Consider the following 27,823-nt stretch of genomic DNA (forward strand, 5'->3'; position numbering starts at 1 on the left):
TCCCCAAAATAACTTTATGCCTTAAATGAGTGGGATTTGTTGTGCCTGGCACCACTTATTATTATTATTATTATTCTGTCTGTTTGTTTGTCTGTGTACAGGATATCTCAAAACGTTGTTGACGGATCTGGATGAAATTTTGTGGACAGGTTCGGTGTGTGACAAGGACGAACTGATTAGATTTTGGTGAAGATCCGGATCCAGATCCGACTACTGGGATTTCAAAGTGATTCTTCACCATTGAGAGATTGGGCCAAAAACGATACATAGCACGTTATCTCAAAGTTGTGGATGGATTCGGACGAAACTTGATGGACACGTTGGGGTGTGTGACCACGACAAATTTGTTTGATTTTGGTGAAGATCCGAATCCAGATCTGTATTCGAGAATTATTTAATTTTAAAAGTGATTCTTCACCATTGAGGGACAGGGCCAAAAACGATATAGGACTGTAGAGCACGATATTTCAAAAATGTATTGAGCCCGATATGTTCTCGTGGATCAGGCATTACGTGGCGGAGATATACGCTCTACCGAGTGTCCTTCTAGTTTGGTTCTGTATTTTTAATTATCTTTCATCATCTTTTGTTAAGATATATGTATATATATATATATATATATATATATATATATATATATATATATATATATATATATATATATATATATATATATATATATTTGCTGTTTCACAAGCTTTAGATTCCACTATGATGCCTTCTGCAAGAAAACATTCATGGCATTTAGTGGAAACATGATGCTGCCAATACAAAAAGAACTCGAGCAGCATGCCATTGACATCTTTAAATAGAGCGGAGCACCCTGTGGTTTGTGCCGGCTAATGTGTAAACGGGTAAAGCATTTACAAGGTCTAACAAATACATATTTGGTTGGCATCATCTTATCTCACCCTCTTAGTTTGCCCAAAGGGAAACCTGCTTTCCAAACTTATGAATCCAATAAGTTCCGTTGCAGTAGAGCACCAAGTTACTTCTGGGCATAAATGCAAAGCCTTTGTACGAAAACAATTCCCCAAATACCAAATCCTCGCTCTCTTGTGTTTGTCGTACGATCAAATTATTTTCATTGCAGACAATGGAATAACAAAAATCTCGTGACTGGCTTTGAGTTTTCCTTGCACATTGAACGAAGAATGTTCATCACATATTTTAAAGCAATAGCACGATTAAAGGCTCTGGTTGAACTTGAATCACTTTGCGCCATTGATCAAAACTACAATTCTGGAATGTGAGTCGAGATGCAGATCTTCAGCAATGATGTGATGACTTGTAATGTTATCGAGATATGTTGTTCCAAGTTTGGCTGAATTTGTTTTTCTAAAGCATGGATGAAAGCAGTTTTGGAACGAGATGAGAGAATACAAGATGGAGACGTCGCAGTGATGGTGAAAGCTCAGTGTTGATTTTGCACCGCAACTGTGATGTGAAGGCACAACAAATTACAGCCAACACAGGCAACGGCAGAAGGCCTGAGCCTCGTTGTCATGCTCTCTTTCATTTTCCCATTGGGCGTTCTCGTATGTTCAACCTTGTGAGAGATCACACACCATAACATTGTCCTGCCTGCAGCGGCTCACTTGACAGGAGTATCCCTTTGGGCCGTCGTGGCCAAATATATCGTGCAGCCTTGAGATTCTTAGAAAAGCCCTTCCCTTCATGATCGAGACCACAGGTTCAAGTCTTATGTTCTGTGTTTGTTTGCATTGCATTTTGTTTGTTGCCTTTGCCTTTTCTAAAAAAGGGGTGCCACCAAAACATAATAATAATATATTGGGTACCATACGGAATCTAGTTTGGCTGAGAAGCCCGAGGAGAACCCAATAATGAGCATGTTTTCTCAATTGGTCAAGTCTGTCTCCTCTTTTTATTTTAATTACTTGTCATGACTCTTCCCTTTCTTACTCTCTTGGCAGAGGAATTGATTTTTCTTTTTGATCAACCTTTTAGCTCCTTTCTGCTACGACACAAGTACGCTCATCAGTGGCTGTGCAACGACCGAACACAAATAGGTGCAAATAATCTAAGATCTGGACCTGGGAATTACTCTTCCTGCGTCCGTGGTGGTGTTCTCCAGTTTTTGCTACATTCTCATGCAGGATATTTGAGCATTCTTTGCACTTTAGATATGTGCAGACTTCATTGTAATTCCTGTCGGAGTACACCGAAGTAAGCTCGTGTCCTTGTCCTGCACGTGATGTATTAATACAAGCTTCAACATCAGCCTCAGTTTCTGTCAGCAAAAGGGGCTTCTACAGTTTATAGGTCTTTCCGACTGACGGCCTCATTTGTTATTTGGCAGCAGGGTGACTTCATTAATGGTCAGTGGCAAATATGGACGATGCACAAGTGTGCACCTTAATATAGAGTCTGCATACGCTACACACAACTCTGATAACGTATGACCACATGTCAATTCACCAAAATAGAATGTCCAAAAATTGTCATAAAATAATAAAACAAGCTTTGTAATATTCTTTTTAGACATTGTAAAATTCTTGGCCTATAATAGATTTAGTTTTTCAGATGACAAAAAGCAAGACATGGACTAACCAGAAATGCAGGTTTCCATCTGCAGTATATTAGCTATGGTGTGTGTGTGTTAGTGTGAGAGTATGTGAGGACGCACACACCCAGTGATTTGGCATTACAAATGGGGAGGGGGGAGAGGTGAGTTGGATTTTTTCCCTTCATTGCACAGCTGCCTGGTGAGAGAAAAGCGATGTCACAAAGATCGCGTCACCTGTACCCAGAGTCCTCCGGAGAAGTTACTGCCTCCCAGTGTATGTGGCTGTGTTTGGCTGGTCCAGTAAAGTGCTGTCTCGTGTACTTGCCCGCACTTCTCCCCATTGCACCTCCTCCATAAGCCTTTGGTGCTGTAAAAAATACTAAATTCTCCCATCTGGTTTATCCGTTCAGAGGTATCTTGTGGCAGGGAAGTTTGACTGCATAAGAGTGGTTGGTTGTCAACCTACTTGTGATTTAGTTGTTGCTTAGCCCAAGCCTGAATGTACTTCTTTGTTGTGAAAGTTTAATGAACACTGCACATCATAATTTTAAGAGACAAATGTTGATGCCTGTCATCGTCTTATTTTGGTCCTTTCCCTCTTTTTGAATTCCTAACAGGCGAATGAGGTAGCACGCAAGTTTGCAATGCGGACGAGTGCTGCAAGTGGATAAGGTCGCAGGTAAATTAGCACAGTTTTGTGTCTTATCTCAACTTTCGGCCCTTGAAATAATGTCTCATGGTGCATGATTCAAGCCAATACGTAGTTTATGATGACACGAGTATTGACATACACTCGTTACTTTAAATCAGAATGGCTTTGCAATGATACTTAGCTCCCACACCGAAGGTGGATGGAGGTTATTTTTCACCCCTGTCTGTCTGTGAGCAGGATATCTCGAAAAATTATGGACGGATTCGGACAAAATTTGGGTGTGTATAGTAAGGTTGGGTGTGTAACAAGGACCAATTGGTTCGATTTTGGTGAAGATCCTGATACTGATCTGGATCTGGAGAATTTTTTTGAGTGATTCTTCACCATTGAGAGATGGGCTCCAAAATGATATATAGCATGATATTTCAAAATGTTTTGGATGAGTTATGACAAAATTTGGTGGATTAGTTGGTTCGGTGACAAGAAGAAGCCGATTCAATTTTGGATAAGGTCCAGATGCAGATCCAGCCTATCAGTGGCGCAGAAAATGTAAATTGTTCATCCTGGTCGTGGTATGCACCCTACCAAGTGCCGTTCTCGTATGTACTGCACTGCAGTTGCAGACATTCTAAAGCGAATGCAATATGTCCCCCCACACCCACCCCACACCGCGAAACACCGCCCCACCCATCTACTTTTCCCCTGCAAAATCGCAATGAAGGCGCCAAGCCAATGTATACCTGCTAAACTCTGCAGGGGCTGTGACAAAGGTATCATTTTGCCCACTCCTGTTTAGATTGGTTTGAAATATAGAGGCGTGGCAGGCAAATTACCTGAATTTTGCGACAGATTTTGACCTTTTACTCCTGTATAATGCGACACTAATTTTGAAAGATGACTCTAATTAGAAATTTTTCTTCACATCCCTATATAGGGGGTTGTTTGACAGTATTCTTGCACCAAACCTCATCTCTATTGACTCAAACGCAAGGGAGTGGCAAAATGTGTTCCTTTTGTTTTTATGGTCTCACTCTCACCCTTTGACTCCATAAAATCAGAATAATGTTAAAATTGTTTGCATGTTTTGGTCCAAGATACCTCGTGTCAAAATTTGAAGAAGATGAATGGCTCAGAATAAGGAATGGTTTGTGATTGTAATTGTTGGTAAGAAAGAAAGAACGAAGAAACGTATGAAAAATAATGTCCCCCCCTCCCTGTTGAAATCCGACTCGACCATCTATTGCCCTGTATTATGGGAGATTTCATAAAATATAAATATATACATATATATATCTTCTTCTTCTTCTTTCGGCTGCTCCCGTTAGGGGTCGCCACAGCGGATCATCCATATGATCCGCATAGTGATTTGGCACATGTTTTACGCCGGATGCCCTTCCTGACGCAACCCTGGTCGCCTCTTACAACACAGGGATATGGTACACCTATTTTAACCGGGGTATACACCGGCCCAGTACACTGGTACTCATTTCGCCGACCTCGGAAGGATGACAGGCTGAGTCAACCCCCTGGTGTATTAATTCATTGGCCCAACGGGGCTTGAACTCAGGACCTTTTGGATCCCAAGCCGCTGCCCTAACCACTGCGCCAACACCAGGTCCATATATATATATATATATATATATATATATATATATATATATATATATATATTTATGGTACACCTGTTTTCTGAGTGAAGTCCACAAACTAGCAAGGAGAGAAATTTCACAAAAAAAGTTCAAAAACAATACCATATTGTATATGAAAATAGAGTTTGCACAAAGACAAAAATATTTATTGATTTAAATATATATATATTTTTAAATAAAATTAAGATATTTTGTATTTTGTTCTTTCTTTAATTCCATATTGTATGACCATTAATATTCAGCTTGTCTAATATTGAGAAGTATATTCAGAAATGATGCAGCCACCGTGGATTGGCTTGTGGCTTCGATGAAACGTGGCATTGACTTTGCTGTTTTCTCAAATGAGCAATTGCCTCTTTAATTTGAAATCTCACATGCTGAGCTTATTTGCTTGTTTACTCAAGTCCTTGTTGTTGATGTAGAAGCATGCCCTCATTTCCCAAACTCATTGTTGTGCCTTGGATGCGTGCCTGAATGTATGTGTGAGCTCCACGAGTTTGAGACGGTGAAAGGATTTCCAAGCCAAACCTCCTCATGTTTACCCATACACTCAGTCTTGGTCTGTTCCTTATTTTCGTTGTATAATCACTGTAATTGTAACTCGAGCGAAGTCCATCCATCCATCCATTGGGACCATACTCAATGCAGAGCATTGGTGCTGCTGATGCAGTCTCCTAGGCCACTGAGCACAATCCTGGACGGGTCACCACTCTGACACAGGATACCAGCAAGCTGGCACTCATTTTGCCGACCTCAGAAGGATGACAGTCAGAGTCAACCCCACCTGGTGTTAATTCAACAGCCAAGCGAGATTTGAATTCAGGATCCTAGGATCCCAAGCCCACCACCCTAACCATTAAGCCAACACCAGGCATAGAGCGAAGTCGATGGTGCGTTATCGCAAATCCCCACGCTTCCCATCTGAAGAAAGTTCAAAGATGGCAAAAAGTTCCACCAGGAATGACCAAATATCAAATTTAGAGTTAATTTTTCCCACATTTTGACCACTGTGATCCTTAGTCCCCACCCCCTGAGGCTTGAACCCACGGTCAAATCAAAACAATCGTTACACATTTCATGCATCCCCCAATGTTGGCTGCATACACCAAGCTTCATTAAAAAAAAATGGTTGAAAATGTGCTACAATTGAATTTTTGGGGATTTGACCCTTTGACCCCACTCCTGGGGGCAGTGCCAAAAATGACACTGCTCCTGCACTTTTGTGGAATGTGGTGATCATAACGACCAAACTTGGTGAATTTCTGTTCAACCGTTTAGGAGCTGATACTCGGATGGACAGACAGACAGATTACAATATCCCCCTCGTTTTTTTTTTCAAAAAGCATGGGGGTAATTATTTATTATGAGAACTACTACCTTAAGTAGCAATAGAAAAGCATAAAACAAAATGTCTCGTCTTTGTGGATGGAAGCCCGGTGTCGCACCGCATGCAAAACGCCAGAGGTTGATCGTTTATCGCTGGATCGAGATTCAAACCCAGACTAGACAGCTCAAAGGTGAGCGTGCATACTCCTCGGTTACATCGCTAGTCCATTTAATTATATCCATCGACTGATTTTATGTTTGTATCTATTTATTTTTAATTTATTCATTAATTTTATTTGCTTTTGGTCTTGCAGCAGTCTCAGAGTGGTGCTACACCGGGACGGCGCACCAGCCGACTTCCAGTTCAGCAACAAGCTGGGAGAGGCAGACATTAACACGATACTGGGATGGGCAAGTGAGTCAAGGTATTGTACCCATTTTAATAGCTCTGAGCCATAATTTTTTTTCTTTTACAAATGAGTTCCATATCTTCGGCTCATTTTGCCATAGTTTCATCCCATCCTTGCTCTTCATGTTGTGTTTGTATGTTTTTCTGATCCTATTATAAGCGGGAGTCAAAAGGTTTTTTTCTCTCAAAGTCCAAAAAGAAAGAATCAAAACTCGACACACACGTTTGTCCTCTTCTATAGTTTCCAACCATTGTTTGGCACAATTTTCATTTCCAGTGGTGAGCGAGTTCCCTGCCGCTGTTGGTCGAGCTCTGAAATTTTTATTTTCAGGGGGAAAACTTTTCGACCTCACATTGGCTTGAGGTGTGCATTTTGGTAAATCAGTGCCTTATATACGCAAGTCAACTCGAATCCACAAGCATTTTCTGCCGAGGGTTTAACGGATTGGTTTGAAGTGTGCATTTTATTGATTATTTAATGGAAGAAGAGCCTTTCCCATATATGGAAATTTGGTGCTTTCCTTCATCATGGTAATTGTCTTCTTTTTTGTTTTCCAGCATAATTGGTTTGGGCATAACTGACATTACCATAGCACATGATTTAACCCAAAACGTGTTGATGCTGTACTTTACAATGCAGCTGTTTTCAGGCGAGTCTTTATGACCCTGCAGGTGGGGGGGGATGTGCAGCTATTGGTAACGTCAACATGAGCAGCATGGCTTCCATGGATAGACATATCCAGCAGACCAATGACAGGCTGCAATGCATCAAGCAGGTACATGACTATTGCATAACAAAACCAATATTATTTCACCAGCACTTACCCATTCCCAGCAAAGCCGTACACCATGTATTCTGCTTGTAAACCCGTGCCAATTGCCCTACGCTCTGATTCTCAGCATTTGCAAAGCCCCGGGAGCTTCCAGTCTGCTGCGCGTGAGCTGTTGGACTGGTGCGGAGATCCTCGGGCCTTTCAGCGGCCTTTTGAGCAGAGCCTCATTTCTTGTTTGACGGTGAGACAATGTGCGCCATGTACTACTTTTAGCCATGTTGTGTAGCACGTAGCTTAACGTTGACGGTTGGGGAGGGAGGGACAAAGAAATGTAATTTGGTAACAGCTTGAGGTTGCCCGAGTGGTAATTGTTGTGATGTTGTGGCACACGGTGTGAGCAGGTGGTGAGCAGGGTGGCTGGGCAGCAGGGGTTTGACCTGGATCTTGGTTACCGGCTGCTTGCTGTTTGTGCTTCGAATCGTGACAAGTTCACACCGAAGTCTGCTGGTACATATAATTTGCTCACGGGTTTGCCCCTTGCCGTTTGTGCATCTTTGCCGCTTGTGCGTCGGAATCTGCTTCGTTCCTTTGCATGACTACTGTTCACAAATTGCATATCTTTTTTTCGCCTTGCATTCACAGCCACTTTGATAGAGGTATTTGTCTTGGGTGCAAAAACTCCATACTGCTGTTTTCAAACTGCTTCTTTCATTCGATTTATCAGGGTTGTGCAAAGCATTCTTTTTGGCCAAAAAGTCATCTGGTGGAATGACAGCAATTCATTGTCATTGCTGTTATTCATTACGATTGGAGCACAACATCAAGGACTGTGGCTTGCATCGGGCTTGCTAAGAAATCCCGAACAATTACATATTTAGTCTTTCTGTTCGGTCGAACGTGCACTTCGTAGACATTTGCCCCGATTCTTGTTGCTCTTGTTTTTATCTGGAGGGCTCGGTTTTTAGAGTTGGTACAGGAGAAAACAAAGTGAAACTAGAAAGCATCTAAAAATGCAAAGCCCCTCCGCTTTGTACTCTGACTTCTTCTTCTTCCATGTGCTAAACGGTACCTTTTGACCTTTCGACCAAATTATTCATTTGTCTTCTCCATATTCTCACAATAAAGCGTTGTTGAAAATTTTATACCAAAAGCTCAAATGGTAAAAATGTTACAACCTGGACAGACACACACACACACACACACACACACACACACACACACACACACACACACACACACACACACACACACACACACACACACACACACACGTGATTGCAAAACCCTGTCTCCTGCTGCATGGGGGGACAAGTTAATAATCGCTGTTTGTATTTGGCTGTAACAATATTGTGCCAGTTTGGAAGCAACACAACATTGACTGTTTTTCACTCGTCGTGGTTTGATCATTACAAAGGCCGCAATGAGTCATCTGCAAGCTATTGTTGCAAGTCCTAGTTTAAAGCTATTGTTTTGCCATGAAGCCATGAAGTTTTTGATGGCTGACCAACCTCTTTTTTTCACATTTTGGTTCCATCCTCGACCTCCTTTCCCACTCCCTTTCCGTCTCATCAGTATGTATATATTTTTTTTCGGCGTGAAATGCAGGGGCTTATGCCTCAATCTCAACATTGCGCATATAGTTTGAGGTGGTGTTCGTACGCGCAGTTTGTGTGTTGTGCAAACGGGCGAAGAAGGAAAGGTGAAAGATTGTGGTTGATCTCAAGAATATGTAGTGATACTTCCGTCACCAAAGGTGGACGGTGGTTGTGTTTTCACCCCTGTCTGTTGTCTATTTGTTTGTGAACAGGATATCTCGAAAGTTCATCGACGGATTTGGGCAAAATTTGGTGGAAACGTTGGGTGTGAGACGAGGACTAAATTGTTAGATTTTGGTGAAGATCTCGATCCGGCTCCAAGAATTTTAAAAGTGTTTCTTCACCATTGAGAGATCGGGCCCAAAAACGATAGATAGCATGACATCTCAAAAATTTGTGGACGGATTTGGATGAAACTTGGTGAACAGGTTGGGTGTGTGATGAGGAAGAATTGATTTTATTCTGCTGAAGTTCTGGATCCGGATCCGGGTACAAGAATTTTGAGTGTTTTTTTTAAAAAGTGATTCTTCTCCATTGAGAGATCGTGCCAAAAACGATATATCGAGCACATTGTTTCAAAAAGTTACGAACGGATTTTTGACAAAGTACAAAAGTGGATGAATTGGTAAGGTGACGAGAACAAGCCGATTCAATTTTGGTTCAGGTCAGCAGATCTGGCCTACCGGTGGGATAGAAAACGTAAACTGGTCAGCCTGGCGGAGGTACGCACTCTACCGAGTGTCATTCTAGCTGCTTAAATCATTCTTCATCATTGAGAGAGAGAAAACTAAATAGCACTGTCGTGACTCATTAATTTTTCTTAAATTGAACAATTGCACACCAACATTAGTTTTTGATATTATCTATATTAATAAGTGTGTGTGTGTGTGTGTGTGTGTGTGTGTGTGTGTGTGTGTGTGTGTGTGTGTGTGTGTGTGTGTGTGTGTGTGTGTGTGTCGTCTCTATAACTCCAAAACCATGAAACCTAGCAGCCTGAAACTTTGCATGCACACTAAGAAAACTCCAAGGAGGTGCATGACTGAAAATTGTGTTTGTGTTGATTAAAACACCCCTTTTAAAGATAATTAACAGCCTTATTTAATTATATCCTTCAGCAGGCACATCCTTGGTCACTGCTGTCCATGGGGTTTTAAGGTGTATCCCAGGTAACCTCGCTGGAGTCTGAAGCCGCCATGTTTTTTGGCCTGCTCAACCATTCCTTGACTTGGAACAGGCCACAATGATTTCTTCACAATAATGTTTAATTTTTTCACTTTCTTTACTCGTACTATTGAATGCCTATCTCTGGGTACTTTGCAATGCTTATAAATGCGCGGAGACTTCAGCTTTCGTTGCTTTATTTCATTTCCGCAAAAGCGATCATTGCGAGAATCACTTAAACTAAACAGAATTACAAAATTTAAGCTCCAGAACCTAACAGAAACAAAATTTAATTAAAAAATTCACGCAGTTCCGACTCGTAAAAAAGTGTTAATTTGTCCAATTCGGACATATTTGATATTTTGGGCATCTCAGGATTCCGGGAGGCGTATGTTTAATATGACGGTTTGGTGATTGGTAATCGCATGCCAATCGAGCCGTTTCTTATGAACCGCTTCGTTGGAGTTCTTTTGCCACTTGGCGAGGGCGTGACAATATTCACACTGTCACTGAATACTGTATGTAGATTGACTTGAACAAAGTTCAAGGGTCGCTCGCATGCATTCTTAGCCACGGTGTTGTTCTGCGGTGCAAAAGGCAGTGGCTGGCTCGCTGAAAATGTGAAAATTTATTTTTCACAACATTTCTCCTTTTTGTACGATCTTCCATTATATGACCCGTCACTTCGGCATAGATGTACACTAATAAAAATTAAACATTTCGTTTCTAAAATTTTCTTCAACCGTTTCGTGGAGTGCTTGGTGAGGCCACTTGGCGCGTGTTCTTCACGTTTCAATGGTGATACGGCAGTTTGACACCGGAAGTAGGAAGGTAAAATAAGTTATATGATCACAATGAGAAAAAATATTTTCAGTTATGAAATAATGAATCGCCACCATGGCAGGAACGCCGAGAGGTACACACGCTCACTCTGTGTAGCCTGGATTTGAAATCCCAACACAGCTATAAACTGTCATCCCAGTGTTTCACAGGCAGGGTGAATCACTAATGTGTGTGTGCCCTCTCTCCGATGGATGATAAACTGGGTGCCACATCTGCTGGAATCCCTTACCCCTCTCCCTACCAACCCTACCCCCTCTCTCCCACCCCTTACTCCCTTTCTGACACTGACCCTCTCTCTCTCTCTCTCTCTCTCTCTCTCTCTCTCTCTCTCTCTGACCCCTCTCCTCTCCCCTTCTTTCCTCTTCCCTCCCTCTCTCTTCCAACCCTCCCCCTGGTCCACCACCTCTCCCTTCTGTTGAGAGGACTAGCATGTGCGAAACGGATTCGGAGCGAGCCGACCGGTTGGGTGCAAAGGTCGCTCACTGCATGTACGATCATGCATGCATGCAGGCAGACCTTTCCCAGGAAGATAGCATGAGTTTTAAATGCTCCACCCCAGTTCTGAAAGAGTGTGCATGTGTGCGTGTGTTGTTCATAAAGCATAACATTTTCTCTCTGCTAACTCACCTCCCCCACCTCTCTCTCTCTCTCTCTCTCTCTCTCTCTCTCTCTCTCTCTCTCTCTCTCTCTCTCTCTCTCTCTCTCTCTCTCTCTCTCTCTCTCTCTCTCTCTCTCTCTCTCTCTCTCTCTCTCTCTCTCTCTCTCTCGGTCTCTCGGTCTCTCGGTCTCTCGGTCTCTCGGTCTCTCGGTCTCTCGGTCTCTCGGTCTCTCTCTCTCGGTCTCTCTCTCTCGGTCTCTCTCTCTCTCGGTCTCTCTCTCTCTCGGTCTCTCTCTCTCTCGGTCTCTCTCTCTCTCGGTCTCTCTCTCTCTCGGTCTCTCTCTCTCTCGGTCTCTCTCTCTCTCGGTCTCTCTCTCTCTCGGTCTCTCTCTCTCTCGGTCTCTCTCTCTCTCGGTCTCTCTCTCTCTCGGTCTCTCTCTCTCTCTCTCTCGGTCTCTCTCTCTCTCGGTCTCTCTCTCTCGGTCTCTCTCTCTCTCTCTCGGTCTCTCTCTCTCTCTCTCGGTCTCTCTCTCTCTCTCTCTCTCGGTCTCTCTCTCTCTCTCTCGGTCTCTCTCTCTCTCTCTCGGTCTCTCTCTCTCTCGGTCTCTCTCGGTCTCTCTCTCTCGGTCTCTCTCTCTCTCTTCTCCGGACGTGTCTTGATGGGAGTTTGTCTCCAGATGTGGCTGAGTAGTGTGTGGCTCCGGACACGTCCAGGTGGTGTTTGTCTCCAGACAGCTTGACTCTGGATGCATCCAGGTGGTGTTTGTCTCCTACCGTGTCTAGGCGGTGTTTATGTCTGGACGGGAGTTTGTCTCCGGACGTGTCCAGGCGGTGTTTGTCTCTGAGCGGTATTTATAGTATGACCAGTGGAAAATGGATTTCAGACATTATTTTGTTTCAATCTTCACTGTTATTTTATGCAGAATCATTTTGATGAGACAGTATGAATCATAATTAACACTCCATAGCACGTCTGCCTTCCCTTCCCCCACCCCTCCTCACTTTCCATCCCTCCTCTCTCTTTCCCCATCCACCTCCTCACTCTCCCATCCCTCCTCTCTCTCCCCCACCCCTCTCCTACTCCCCCTCATCTTTTTCTCTCCCCCCCCCCATCCTTTTGTATTCCTGTCTGTGAAGCGACGGGTGGTATTTATTGGTTTGTAATAAAGCAAATGTGTGAACTCTTCATAGCAACTTGGAGGATCTTTCTTGAGAGCCAATAAGCATGGAGGACACCGCAAGGTCCACTTCACGATAGCTCGTCATTCCGCCACGTAATATGCTCGCGCGCTTTTCCTTTCAAGCATTTTATTTTTCACGAGTCACTCAACACGTCAACATTTGAAAGTCACTTTTGTTCTCTCTCATCAAGACAATTGAGTGAAGTGGATTTTGTTTGATGAACAACCATGACAAGAATGAAGGAGTCTACTCAACCGGACCTCACTTACAACACATCGTTGCATTGTAAATGTGAGTGAGATTTATTTTGTTCTGGTTTAAACACCATCATCATATAACCAGCACACGAAAAGGAATTATCACCACAATTAGAAAAACCGGATTTGTGCCACTGCCAATGATGTGGTGCACCGACAAGCCACCAATGTCAGCACCTTGATGGGATTTGGCACGACCAGCATGGCACAGTTTCTTGTACTTGATGTTGGGATGACGTGCTTGAAGATGTTCACGTTACGCTGCACAAGGTTAAGACTGCTCTCACCCTCTTGCTGACGAGCACCGGCAGTGACCACGACCAGCTGAGAATCGCTGCTTTACGGAATAATCTTTTCTCCTGACGATTTATGGGAGTCTTGAGAAAAAGGCTTCCACGGAGCAAATCCATCATCGTGCCCTTCAGTTCGTCTTCCCTTACATCGATGAGAGCAAGCCCATCAGTCAAATTCTTCAACAAAATGCTGAATGCATAAGCCATGCCAACCTGACCAACCGCTACATCGGTCGCTTTGTTCCTGGGAGCACCCTTCTCTCCATCAGCCTGAATCCCATGTTGCATCAGAAGGTCTTTGATTGCCATGACGTAAGAAGGCAGGAGTCAAGTAAGCGATATTTAAAACTCAATGACATGTTATAAATGAAGTGTAGTCGATCATTGAATCCTCCGTTATCTCGCCAGCGGTAAGTGAAGAAGAAGAAGGGTCGCTTGGGCGTCGAGCTTCCGCGGCCTTTGAAAATGGCATCGCCGATAACAAGCAGGAGGGTAGACTCGTTCGTTTTTGTCGTGGTTGCTCACCAAACAAATTAAATGCACTTCACTCAATTGTCTTGATGATGTAAACCAATAGTCACTCTTAAATATTGACGTGTTGAGTGACTCGTGATGAAGAAAATGCTTGTAAGGAAAAGAGCTTCTAATGCGTCGGGATGATGAGCTCTTGTGATGTGAACCTTGCGGTGTCCTCTACACCTATTGGTTCTCCAAAAAGACTCCTCCGAGTAGCTGCTCGAGTTCACACGTTTGCTTTATTACAAATTTTCGCAAAAATTAATGTTAAGTGTTTAATAAAATAAAAATTATTGAGTCACCGTCTTAAAACTTTAATATCTTTAATATCTTTAATATTGGACGGGTTATGACAAAACTTGGTGGATGAGTTAGGTAGGTGACAAGAACAAGCCGATTAGACTTAGTTTGTGGTCCCGATGCATAACCGGACTATCGGTGGATACAAAATGTAAACTGTTCAGCCTGTCGGAGGTGTGCGCTCTACCGAGTGCCATTCTATTTATTTCAAGTATCGCTCAAGAATTTGCTCGGAAAAGTTTGGTTCGTTGTGGATTAAATTGTTTTGGAAAATGGAAGTACAATTAACTTTGTTTCTAGGTCATGCTGGAGTACGGGAGGCCAGGATTCGTGCATTCTTTCGAGACACTTAGCGGTTTTATGTTCTACCAAATTGGCTGATGTTTTATGTCCTTTTGCCCTCCTTGCTGACACCATGACGATATCCATCTGGGTGTTAATGGTGATCTCAGATCGGTTCATAAACAAATTACTTCTTAATTTTTATTTATTTAATCACCTCCTTTCATTGCATTTATTTTGTTTTTCTTCAGTACCTCCTGCCATTGTCTTTCAGTAGAAGTTCGTGGGACCGATATTGTTCGTATAATTGTGTATTTCCTCAAAGGGATTCACCAGGTTGCTTGGTTGTCCTTTACTTATCATCTGGAAACCTAATTTAAATAATGCTTATTTGGATTAAGTTAACATTTCATACAAACTGGCATCCTCAACACTTCTCTGTCATAACTTTAAAAGCATTTGTACGATGGTCAATTGCACATCACTCTGATCTTATGGCCAAGGGTTCCTCCATCCAGTCTTTCACTCATTTGGAACCCAAAGCTCTGAGCATTATTGGCAGTACCCATCAGGAGACCAAGGCAATGGGCCTACCCCTTTGTCATCACACAAGTTTACATCCTTTTGGTTTTCTGCTGCCTCTCATATGTTCTTGCCCTTCTTGGCAATTTAGGCCTCGGTCACACATTCATCCAGTCACCTGCCCTTTTTCATCCATCTTCCATAATCGATGCTTACTTTTCACCTCCTTTGTCTCTCTCTCCCTCTCTCTCTGTCTTCTCTTTTTTCAATTGGAACTGCCTCTCTGTACTCGTCCAAAACTACCCTTCCCTCCAGTCTTTATAAAGACAGCTGCTCACCACCATTTGATGTCGCCCTGCTAGTTTATCGATGTTCTTTTCTACTCTCATTAATTTTGTTTGTCTTGTTATACCTGTTTGTCTTCCTTTTCTTTACCAAGCCATCCTGTCCTAGGTCAATCGTCAAACGACTCAGGGGGCAGCAAGAGACGAGGAAACTGCTCCGGCGCCAAACGCGGCAGCACAAGGAATATTTTGTTGTTGTTTTTATTGTGAGGAATGGAAGGAAAGGCATGAAGTCTCCCGTGTTGAGTTAAAAAAGGGAACCGAAGCAACATAATGCAAGTGACGGACATAATGAGCAACATAACAGAACACAACACAACAACCGACTGACCTGCATTTAAAATAAACCATTCAATCCACACGAGAATATCACAGTTAATGATTATTCTGCCTTGTAGTCTTACCCACAAATCGGGACTCCTTCACTCTCATTACCTCTTGGCGGTTATTGAGTTTCCTTTAAACTTCTTCACTGTTGTGAGCGGTTAATCCACTCATTCAATGGGCTTGACATACGTGGGTGCTTCAAATTTGACCTGAACTAATCTACATTCATTACCCTGCCTTTTGTTCAGGTCGAATCCGAACTACTGATGCGTGTTTATCTTCCCTGGTCATTCTGATCGTTAGCCTTTCTTTCTATGTTTACTTGTTCTCTTAAGTTGTATTATCCTGCTGCTTTGTATTATCTCCGTCTTTGCCAGTTGTGGTTCTTGTAGTTTCAGCACCCTTACTTTGATGATGTCTTTCAGGTTTACAGGGTTTTTGCACAAACTTTAAACAATTATTTCCTTTATTTGTCTTGCTGATGAACCTTTGAGACGGAGAGAGTGCTGTCTAAGACCGATATTCTTGATCTTGTCAAACGTGATTCATAGATGCTTATGTAATGACCTTGCTGGAATGAGCCCTGTAAATGAGGGCAGGAATTAATTAATTTTACTTTTCCTAGGCTACAAGCTCAAATCTCCTTTTGAAAGGTATTATATAATCTTTAATGTCTACGAGCAAAGTTCTGTTGGATGGGATTGCTGTCTCGATGTCCTCTCCACAGTGCAGCGTACCCATTGAGGTAAAAGACTTTGACCATTTGGTGAATTTACACTCTTTGCCTTCAAATTGGTCAAGAATTTATGGTAATTAATTTTATTATTCATCCACTCTGGTGTTATGCCCTGGTATTACCAACTTTGGCTGTATGGGTATGATGCTTGATATTACTGAGCATTTGAAAACACTAGTACGTGCCCGTACGTGCGTAGTCGTACGTGAAAAAAAAAACAAACTTTCAAACCGCGAGCCAGAAACAACAACCACACAGGCCGTTCCTTCGCTCTTGCGTGCCCGTACGTGCGTGGCCCGGAAGTTCGACTATCGCAGTTACGATTATTCGCAATTTAGTTTTAATGGCCAGTTATTCAATTAGCGCCAATTGCCTTTTCACAATGTCATCGCAAGGAAAAACACAAAGAGAAGAGAAGAGAGAGGAAAAAAAAAAAAAAACGTACGTGCAAAAAAAAAATTTTTTTTTAAACAACTACACAGGCCGTTCCTTTGCTCTCGTAAACGACGACTGGATTGTGGCATTGTGTTTATCTATATAATAAATGCGCATAAGAAATCGAGAAATTATTAGAATACACAAAGTCATCATTATCCGGAAGTCCGTACGTTGTAACCCGTAATGGGGAACGCGGCTGTGGATCTCTTCCCCATCAGCCACGCCCACGCAGCAACGTGTCTTGTCAATGGTTGGTAAATAAATGGCCATAACTTGGGAAGCACTTGTCCGATTAATATCACACCTTGAAAAGGCACATCCTCAGGTCCCCAGCAATATACCTGGCAAGTTTCAATTAGATCGGACCAGAGGTTGTCGAGAAACAGCGGACACACACACACACACACACACACACACACACACACACACACACACACACACACACACACACACACACACACACACACACACACACACACACACACACACACACACACACACACTGCTGGAATTATAGATAGATGTAATAACTCGAGAGTTAATATAATACAATTCCGAAAGTTTACCGTCCTCCATTGATGCAGTGGCTTTTACACCACCTTATTGAACATATTACATTCATTCTCCGTGCCTGTTTGGTCCTTTATGACTTCCTTAAAAACAGTAAGTTTCCTGTTATGAATGATTTTAAATTTTGTTTGACTGCCAGGCAGGCAGACAGGAATTTTTTTTTATCTCGCCTCTCTCTGTGCATGGGGCCATTCAAAAATTATGTAATGCATGGGGGGAGGGGGTGGGGTGCGGTGTATGTCCAACCGTTTCAGTGCTACGGGGGTGGGGGGGGTAGGGTGTATTTCCAGTGCTGTTGCATAACGCTAAATCTATCAATGACAACTAAATTCCAGGCACCCTTAATTTAAAGATGCAAGTATATAATGATGGACTTATTCAATTCATGAATGAAAATCAAATCGCTTTATTTAAATTCCGTCATTGCTTTTTCCACAGACACTTAATTTAATTTTCAAATGAAAACGATTGAACACATTTCAAAATGATTACATCACTTCGAGCAATTAGTTCGACAATGTCATGACAGGGATTCCAACTGCTGCCTGGTCTTATTGACGATTCCCTGTACTGCCTTTACTTTTAAAAAATATCGTTCATAGTAACTGAAAAAACACAACGGGCTAAATAGCATCCTGGGATTAAGGTATGAAATAGGGGGGAGGGGGTGTTTTCATCGAGCGTTACATAATATTTTAGGGGGTATCTGTTGAAGTGTTACGGAGCGTTACAGGTGTCAGATTATTGGGCAAAAAATGCGTTACGTGATTATTGAATGGCCTCGGGACAAAGTCAGAGCCGAAGTACTGCTAAACTGAAGGTTCATTTTCCGATTTGTGTTCAAAATATAACATTCAATTGAAATTAAGTTCTTCCCCGATCATAAACTGATGTTTTAGGACGGACAGACCAAAGTAAATTTTTTTCTTTTAACCCCGCCTTTTGGGTAACCAGAACGGCACTCGGTAGAGCGCATACCTCCGCCAGACTGAACACTTTACTTTTTGTATCTCACTGATAGGTCGGATCTGCATCCGGACCTGAATCAAAATCAAATTGGCTCGTTTACGTCCCCTAACCAACTCGTTCACCTCGTTTTGTCAAAAGTTGTCCACAAATTTTTGAGATATCGTACTTTATATTGTTTTTTTTTTTTGCCTGATCTCTTTATGGTGAAGAATCACCTAAAAATTCTCAGATCCAGATTCTGATTTTCACCAGAATTTAATTCAATTTGTTCTTGTCGCACACCTAACCTGTCCAAGTTTTGTCCAAATCTGTCCATAACTTTTTGAGATATCCTGCTCGCAGACAAACAAATAGGGGTGAATGCATAACCTCTGTCCATATCAAGTGACACAGGTAAAAATCAAGAAACATCATGGTTTCATTATTTTAGCACATATTGAATTATTTATTCTTTGTCTTTTCTTTTTCGTCATTCTTCACTGCCATGTCAGTATTACGGAATGTGAAATACTTTCTGCAGTTGCTTTATCCATTCCTTTAATTATTGTAAATGCTTCCAGTGGTGCCATTGCATCTTAAGGGGGGAAACACCTGAGAGGTCAATCAGGCTGTACCAAGTCTTTGTTCTCGTCTTCTTCATACATGACCTTTCCTTTCCCTCCACTTACTCCAACCTCCTCCCAAACTTCTTTCCCTTATCTCTCCACACATCCCACTCTCCCTTGTACCCTTTTTCTCTCTCTCCTATCTTATTCCCTTCTCTTTCTTGTCTCGTCAATAAATTCCTCAATTTAGCTTCCCCGTTGATAAAACACCAGCATATTGGCATCAAACGACAAATTACAGAGACATACGGACATCTCCTGGCACCAGTACACACCAAGTGAGCACATTTCCACATTTCTTTTTTTCCCTTCATGAAGGCTCAACTTTGATACTATTTGTACATCAACAAATTAATTCCCTAAAACTACTTTTTCTGCACAATGTGCATATCCTCAGCAGATTTGAAGCTCTTTAACGAGACGACATCTTGCTGATCTTTTAGTGGTTGTATTGTTTATAATATGCAATGTATTTTAATTTTTTTGTTGGAGTTAAGGAAGTGAATGAACTTTCTGAAGTCAAACAAACTTCATTCCAAGTTTCACAAACCCCTGTGGTTCATTCACATGTTTCACCTACTTGGCTTGACATTTACTTGCACAATACGCGTAACGAATTTGTGATACTAATTACATTCGCCGCCGAGGGTGGATGGAGGTTATGTTTTCATTTTGTTTGTCTGTCTGTCTCTCTGCAAGCAGGATATCTGAAAAAGTTATCAAAGGATTCAGACGAAACTAGGTGGACATGTTGGGTGTGTGACAAGGACGAAGTGATTCGATTTTGGTGAAGGTCTGGTTCCGCATACGAGAATTTTTTTTAATTTCTCAAGTGATTCTTCACCATTGAGAGATCGGGCCAAAAATGATACATAGCATGATATCACAAAAAGCACGACGAAACTTGGTGGACAAGTTTGGTGTGTGACAAGGATGAACTGATTCGATTTTTGTGAGGATCTGGATCTGAGAATTTTAAAACTGGTTCTTCACCATTGAGAGATAGTTTTCCTATTCATATCTGCTTCGTCGAGTTCTGGTCATGAATCTGAACATTGTTAACAAATGGTAATGCGTGTAAATATTTGGAGATTGTCACTCAGTTTGACTGAATATATGCGCAAGAGAGCCAAGTGTCCATTTCAGAACTGAAAAGCTGGAAATATTTTTCACCCATGAAGTGGGGGTGGGGGGCATGAAAACCATTTCATGGAGTCAAAACTGTTTCAAGGTGTCCTTCCTTATCGCTGTTGTTACCACTATCTATAGTAGACCAGCCAAAAATCGAAAAGTCCCCTAGAATTTTTTTTTGCGGCATCGCTTGTTAATAGCAGGCATCCATGTTGGTTCATTCCACTGTGGCAAGGTAAAAAGAATGTGGGTGGATACCATCGCCAAATTTCAATTTCAAGGTCATTTTGAAGGTCACCAAGGTCATTGCCGGTCGATTTTGGGGTTTTGCCTATTTTGATGAAACCGGTGCCAATTTTATTGAACATATCACTAAAACCAAAGCTTGTATATTGTAGCAAGTGCATATTTGCATTGTGAATGCTTATACTGAAAATATACCTTAATTTATAGAGTTTTAAGACAATGAAAGGCAAACATTGCCATTTTTTCTGTTATATTCTTATGGGTATTTTACCATGTCCAATGTCACTTTGTTCTCAGTACTACCAGAACTTGCACACCATGAACATGTTGTTATTTTATTTCCAGTTAGAGATAGGCAGTCTTCCTGCCAAATATGTACCAGATGTAGTGTATATAGTGGTGTGCTAGGTGTTCTTATTGATCGTTGTTACATGGTTATAACCACTGTGTACACTGTATTTTCAGATCGCTAGAAACTTCCACAGTTTGAAAGCAGTGGTATAGTAGCCAGCCATTGTCCCTGTATCAATTATTAAGCGTAAAAGAGAGAGCAAAAGACACAGACAAGCTCTCATGCCTTTTTTTGTCAGAGCAGTTCAGGTGACCTCCACACGGCATCCACAGAAAGAAAAAACAGAACAAGGACAGTCGCTGATCAGAGGTGAAAACTGGGTGACACCACCAATGTAGACATCCTTGAGAGACTTGAGGTGCTTTCAGAGGAAGAATTCCATGCAATGGAACGCAGGTGGCGGCACAAAACCTGCTACTCCACATTCACCTCTGAAAGCAAGCTCAGCAGACTAAAGAAACAGTGCCAGTCATCAGCACAGCTAGCATCCCATCATGGTCTTGATCCATGCTCCAGCACTACTTCAGTACCCACCCGACGAAGCACTCAAAATCAATGAATTGGTCCCTATGCATGTTTTGCCAAGAAGAGGGCAAAAGAAAAGTTCACAGGGTGGAAACTCTGGAGAAGTCTGCAGAATTGATTGAGCGTTCCAAACTTCACCCGGTGATGAGTTCAAGATTGTCAGGAGTCAGCGACCTGATAGCAGCTGAAGGTTGCTATCATCTTGCTTGTGTGGTATCCTTTGACAGACACTCTGCAAGACCAGGATCAGCCAGAGAATCACAACAGCCAGTGGAGGATGAGTGCATGATGATGATATGCAGAGACTTGTGTGTAGGTTTGTCTCGTGGTCACGTGTATGACATGAGCGACGTATATGACAGATACGAGAGGAGGAGCAGTGAAATGGGTAAATGTGTACCACCAAAATACCAGTCCAGGAGAACAACTTTCAATGAAGTGGTTCAAGAGCTCGTTGGACCAAAGGCCAGTTATGTGAAACCTCTATCCAGGGGATCACTCCTGATGTACCCTGGTGACGAGTCAGATTTCTTGATCTCCAGAACACTGACCAAATCCATAGAGCATGGAATCTTCTCATCGGAATTGGAGTCAACTGAAGATGAAGACGGTGGAACACTCAAGTTTACACAAGGCAACATCTTTCAAGAGACGGTGCACGTTGCCCTCAGAGTCAGGCAGGATCTGCTCGACACACCAGGTCACTCGAGCACATGGCATGGACTTGATCAAGAGCATGTTGATCAAGTGATTCCAGAGAGCTTGCATATGTTCCTTCGCTTGCTCTTCGGGGGCATAAATAACCTTCATGAGGAAAGAGATGAAGACAATACCATCAAACAGACTGTGTGCAGTATTGCCCAAGACATTGTTTATGGGGTGTCCCATAAACGGAAGTTGACACCAAAGCACATTGGTCTTGGGCTCGCTCTCCACCAGGCTACTCCTCTGAGGCTCTTGTTGACCTGTTCCAAGCAGCCAACCACACCATAGGCATTGACACTGTTCGAAGGTTTGACACAAACATAGCTAATGAAATACTGGACAGGTTTGCCAAGAACGGTTATGTCTATGTCCCAGACAACATTGTCAAGAAGCGGATGATCCACTGTTCCTGTGACAACATCGATGTGCTTGAAGCAACTCTTGATGGAAAGAATACGTTCCACTGCACGCAGATGATGGTCTGGCAGAGAGGTCCACCTCCAGAACAAAGAGAAGATACTGCACGTGGAAAGGGCCTCTTAAGATCAAGAGCTATAAGGCCTGGTGCTTTGCATGAGTTTCAAAGGCTTGACCAGGCTACCTTGGCATCAGGGCAGAAACCCTCACCATCTTTCAGTGGACAGAAGAAGATTGAGATGGAATGGTTCAGCAATGCTCAAGATGATGAAAGAGAGAAGGCCCACGCCAAAGATTTGGCCTGGGTTGTGTCACGGATGCATGATGGTGAAGATGATCAGTCCGTTCCTGCCTGGGGAGCACTTGATGAAGCCATCAGTTTCTCTGACCCTCCTGTAACAACAGCAGGGATGCTTCCCATACTTCAAGCACCAGCAGATGACAATGATACACTCACCACTGTGATACATTGCTTTATGGACATATAAAGTCATGTGAGGCAGTCAGTGAAGGATATGAAAGGTTGCTGGTCATGTGCAGTGACACAGATGTTTTGCTGCTTCTCCTACACTTCATGCCAACCAGAGCAGCTCAAACTGGAACATCAAAGAAGCGGAAGTGCTACCCAATACATGCTGTATCAGACAAACTGCCACAACCTGTTGGGGAAAACTTGCTGAGTTTCCATGCACTAACAGGTTGTGACACAACCTCAGCCTTCAGTGGCAATGGGACGAAGACGTGCTGGAAAACTTTCCAGAGTCAGCCACTCCTAGTCAGTGGAATTGGTCGCGATGGAGAACTCGCCCAAGTTGAGCAGTTTGTATGTCATCTGTATGGCGTTCCTGCACAGCCAAGTGTGGATCAAGCCAGATTCCATGTGTTTGGTAAAGCCAAGAAGGGCCTTGACTTGTTGCCTCCGACCAGAGATGCCTTGGATCTGCACAGTAAACGTGCCAATTACCAGGCAAAGATCTGGTTGCAAGCAGATCGAGAATGCATCAGGATACCATCCCCTGGGGATACCACTGCCTGGATGAAGGAGAAGACTTGCCTGGTACCTATCTGGACAAGACTGCCCCCAATTCCAGATGCCTGCCTTCAGCTGATGACCTGTGGGTGCAAATCCAAATGCCAAACAGCTCGGTGCACTTGCTTTAAAAAAAAAAGAACTGAAGTGCACTTCTGCATGTGGCTGTGATGCGGAGGAATGTTGTATCCCAGCTGGGCAATAGATTTTCTATAAAACATGCACATAGTACATTTAGCCACATTGAAATTGTCGTTGAACTAATCGACAGTAACCTAAGACATAACATTTCAATTTCTCTGCTTGGTTCACTGCCAGTGGGAAACTTGATTACCATAATAGGTACTCGGACTACTGCATTTCGAAACTGCAGTTTTACGTGACATTGTGTTGTGCATTTATGTAAATTCAAAAGTTTACATGATGTTTTTGTTGTCTGTGTATGAAAACATGAAACAGAAGAATGCATAAAGATATTGGCACCAAAAAATGTTTTAATCCTGCCAAAATACAGGAAAAAATGATCATTTTGTCATTTTTTTGCCATTTTTACCTTTATGACCTTGAAAATGACCTAAAGATTGAGAATCCAGGGTGGCATCCACCCACACCTTTTTCTTTATCCTCATGACTCATTGATCTGGCATGGATGCCTGCTATTAACACACAATGCCCCAAAAAGTGTAATATTCCATGTTGGCTGGCCTACTACTATCCTTACCACTATCTTTACTTGCTACTATAATTTCTCGTCGCTACAAACCAGTCTGGTCACCCTTTGATAAAACCATAATGATTGCACATTCTTAAAATATGGTAAGCAAAACTGTTTATGTTAATGTTGGCGTGGGTCTGGCGGTTAAGTTAATCCCCCGTACCCTATTGTGGTGGATGCCGGTTAACACCAGCCAGCCCGGCTAGTCGAGCGGTTTTCCTGAGGAGGCAGACATGTTGATCCTCAAAGATTTTGTCGCACGCGGAAGGGGCAATCGGCACTGGCGGAGCGATGGAACACAGATGAATGCACAGCACAAGGGGTTATACTCGATCCCCACGACAAATACATGGACACCGCAACTTAAAATATATGTGGGGATTTATTGTCAAAAGAAATATTTACAAGGGTAATTCAAAATGTAATAATAATAATAATAACCTGGAGTAAATTAAACCTAAAGTCAAGGCGTCTCTTCACACTGACGTAAATACAGATAAGGGGAAACAAAAGAAAAGCAAATTCTCCCTTTATTCTGGCACTTGGCTTGGTCGAGAGATGGTCTTTGTGGAACTTGGAATCGAGTCACTTCATCCTACATGTGTAGATGCGCCCAAAATGGTGCCATGCCACTCTCTCGGAGCGGGAAATATACGTCAGGCAATTCGTGAGGCGATATTCAACGCCACGGCTCAGAGACCGCCGTGCAGCTTCTTGTGTCGATCGTCCTCACCGACGCCGCGGCTTTGCAGAATGGCACCATCGCTTCGGTGATATACACTAGGCTTTAAGGTCGGTCTCTCATAAACCAACCAAGAGCCAATGGCCAGCGTCTTACTCTACCACATCAGCCACTTCGCCTCAGCACGAACACTAGAATTATGCCATCTTCTTCACGCTTCAAAGGAAAGCCAGTTGTAAAGCCCTGTTCTTACAGGCCGACTCCTAGCTATGTTCTCTCTCGACCGCTTGCGTCTCTCACTCCCAACTCGTGCGTTCACTCCCGATCTTTCCTCGATGTCATGCTGAACAACCGTTCACCTCCGGGGCATGGCTTTCTCACATGAAACCCGGGAAGGCGGGGCCTCTCACCTGCTCGGCACAACTGGCTTGCTTGTGGTTATGGTTGCTGTTGGTATAAATACGCAACTCCTTCACGGTTGGCTTGTAAATGTAAAAACGTAGAAATAGGTCACAGGGGGCAATCGCAGACTGGGGAAAATTATTCTTAATCCCGATCTAATTAACAGCACACCACTCCCTGTGTAGTGACAAGTAACAATTAAGCTCACAGTTTTCCTCCTTAATTATTTACATCGAGATGTCTCCGACACGTCCACGGGCCAAACAACTCTATTCAATCCTAACTTTCCGAAGAAATTCCTCCATCTACCCCCACAACTGTAACAATATATTGCCTTGTGTGCACTAATAAATTTGGAAAGTCTCTGTTAGCACGGCAGATGCTCAAAGCAGACATCATTTCATTGTCTAAGTATCATTGACTTCCACAATTTTACATACTCGCGAGAACCTCTGCCCACTGGCTGGGAGTACCCGTTTTGACCCACCGGACACGGATGCCTTCCTTAGTGTCTGGGGAGTCAAAGAAATGTAAAATTGTCAAGGATAGCACTGCAACCAATGTAGTAATCACCAGGATGAGTAACAAGGTGAGGAAAGCGGGTGATAAAGATGCCACACCATAATCACCAATATTGTAATCACCGCTGTGAGAGGTGAGGAAACACAAGGCGAGGAAAGCGTGTGATTTGCCACACCACCTGGATGGACCGTTGTAGATGTGATAACAATAGACACGAATAACGATGCTGGGTAAAGTCACACCCAATTAATCAATGCTAAACCAATCGACTGGTGAAGGGAATAACATGCGCACCCAATTGGTTAGTGCCGCAACCAATCAACAAGTGAAGGGTAGAACGGGCACACCCAATTGGTCAATGCCGCGACCAATTGATGATTGAATATTGCTGACATAGCTACAGTCACACAACCTCTATTTACTATAGTAGATTGTGAAAAATCTCCAGGTGTCAGCTTCTTTTGACAATATTTTTTATAAGAAACCCTCACAATCTCTGCTCCTTAATTTTTCTTTGTTGATACAAGTTCTAATGATGTTGTATGAACAAGCAGCAGAGGGGAATATTGGCAGACAATAAATCCACATGCCTGGTGTTGGCTTAATTGTTAGGGTGGTGGGCTTGGGATCCTAGGATCCTGAGTTCAAATCTCGCCTTTCTGTTGAATTAATACCAGGTGGGGTTGACTGCCTTATCATCCTTCCGAGGTCGGCAAAATAAGTGCCAGCATGCTTGTGTCCTGTGTCGGAGTGGCGACCCTTTCAGGATTGTGTTCCAATAGCCAAGGAGACTGCTTAGGCAGCACCAATGCTCTGCACATAGTATGGGCCAAATGGATGTATGGAATAAATCCACGTTTTTGGGGAATTGGATAACAATGCGGGATGGCAAGTTTAACGTTCATCCGAGGGACAGCACACGTATTCAATCACCCTGCCTGTGAAACACCGGGATGACAGTTTATAGCTGGGTCGAGTGTCAAGCGCAGGCTCCACAGCTTAGAGGCAAGTGTACGTACCTCAAGGTCATCCTGCCAGCCGCATGCAAATCTGGATTACAAGAATTAGAAAGGAAAGGGGAAGTTTAATTTGGTGTAGAATCGTGTCAAATTTCCTGCTTTCCTTGTTCATAGTGGTTTATAAAAATCTGCATCACTTTTACTGAGTTTCCTTTATGTTTGTGTAACAAGTGAAGTCAGTTTTGTGTTCCAGTGAACAAGTCTTCCTCCGATCGACGCAGTCATTTGATTTGCTCTACAGAAGCTAGGCCATGACGTGCGATGTCATCGCAATTAGAAATACCGTTAATTTGTGTGACTTGGCTTATCGATATATCCCATTTTGTGTCCAGAAAATCTTTATTGCATTAACTCTCTCAAACTATTAGTTTTGTGAATTCATGCAACTTTGCTTGTTTGACGTGTGCTCTCAATGGGTTGTGGAGTGCAACTCATGCATAATGGAGAATTGATGCGAATATTAGCATTTCTGTACGAGTATTGCAGCTTATACAAGATGTCAAGACAGAGGATTTAAAATGACCCCCTCCCCTTTCCTCCACCATTTGTGTACCTAATTAATGGATGACTCTTGATGGTCATCAAGGAAACGTGACATCAGACAGGATCTGGCATTACTGACCAAGCATTGCAGGTCGTGAGAAATTGTAATTGTGTCGATTTCGATTATTATGATAAGTAATTGTATAGTGTTAGGAAAAGCCAGTTTTTAACTCTTTGTTTCCATTCCCAGCCTGGCACAGCCATCTTTTTTTCCATCCAAAAGCCACCGTTGGCAATGTACATACGTGACAAACTACGACGATGCCAACCCAAGCCCGACGCTGATCCAACGGAAACTTTGCTGGTTGGGTTGGACCAAAGCAAATGATGACTGTCACATAGTAATAAACGTGTCTGACACCAATGTGAAAAGTGGAATAATACATAAAAACATGATTTTTGAAGAATGGTTTCAGCAAAAACAGTTTTGCAGGAATTTTTTTTTGTGTGTGTGTACATTGTCGAGGCTCGTATGAGAGCTAACGCACAACGCACAAGGGGAGCAGGAGACGAGAGGGGCGGGAGAGGGAAGGACAAAACAGTGGGGAACAGAGACATTTAGGAGATCTGTGCAAGGGAGAGGGATGGGGCGGGGAACATGGGGAATACAAGATGGGGACACTACAGGGACTTTCAGGAAGGAAAGCAGGCAATTTGAAG

The 27,823-nt window shown here is 42.8% G+C and overlaps 1 protein-coding gene across 12 annotated transcripts in view; it reads left to right on the plus strand.

The window, feature by feature from the left end:
* ZMIZ1 (zinc finger MIZ-type containing 1) overlaps window positions 1-27,823 on the plus strand; it is a 229,775-nt gene that overhangs the window by 97,106 nt on the left and 104,846 nt on the right. For 10 of the 12 annotated variants that reach the window (XM_085882955.1, XM_085882956.1, XM_085882951.1 and 7 more), the window contains 5 exons: window positions 3,145-3,206; window positions 6,469-6,579; window positions 7,236-7,339; window positions 7,464-7,577; window positions 7,738-7,843. In XM_085882955.1, the coding sequence (XP_085739081.1) occupies window positions 7,271-7,339; window positions 7,464-7,577; window positions 7,738-7,843 (289 nt within the window). In that variant the 5' untranslated portion in view covers window positions 3,145-3,206; window positions 6,469-6,579; window positions 7,236-7,270. The remainder of the gene's footprint in view (window positions 1-3,144; window positions 3,207-6,468; window positions 6,580-7,235; window positions 7,340-7,463; window positions 7,578-7,737; window positions 7,844-27,823) is intronic. The other 2 variants (XM_085882950.1, XM_085882954.1) reach the window with 2 other exon arrangements.

This window comes from Eptatretus burgeri, chromosome 5 (genome assembly GCF_056783735.1).
Source record: "Eptatretus burgeri isolate ZD-2024b chromosome 5, Ebu_testis_v1, whole genome shotgun sequence".
In the NCBI taxonomy this organism is placed as follows: domain Eukaryota; kingdom Metazoa; phylum Chordata; class Myxini; order Myxiniformes; family Myxinidae; genus Eptatretus; species Eptatretus burgeri.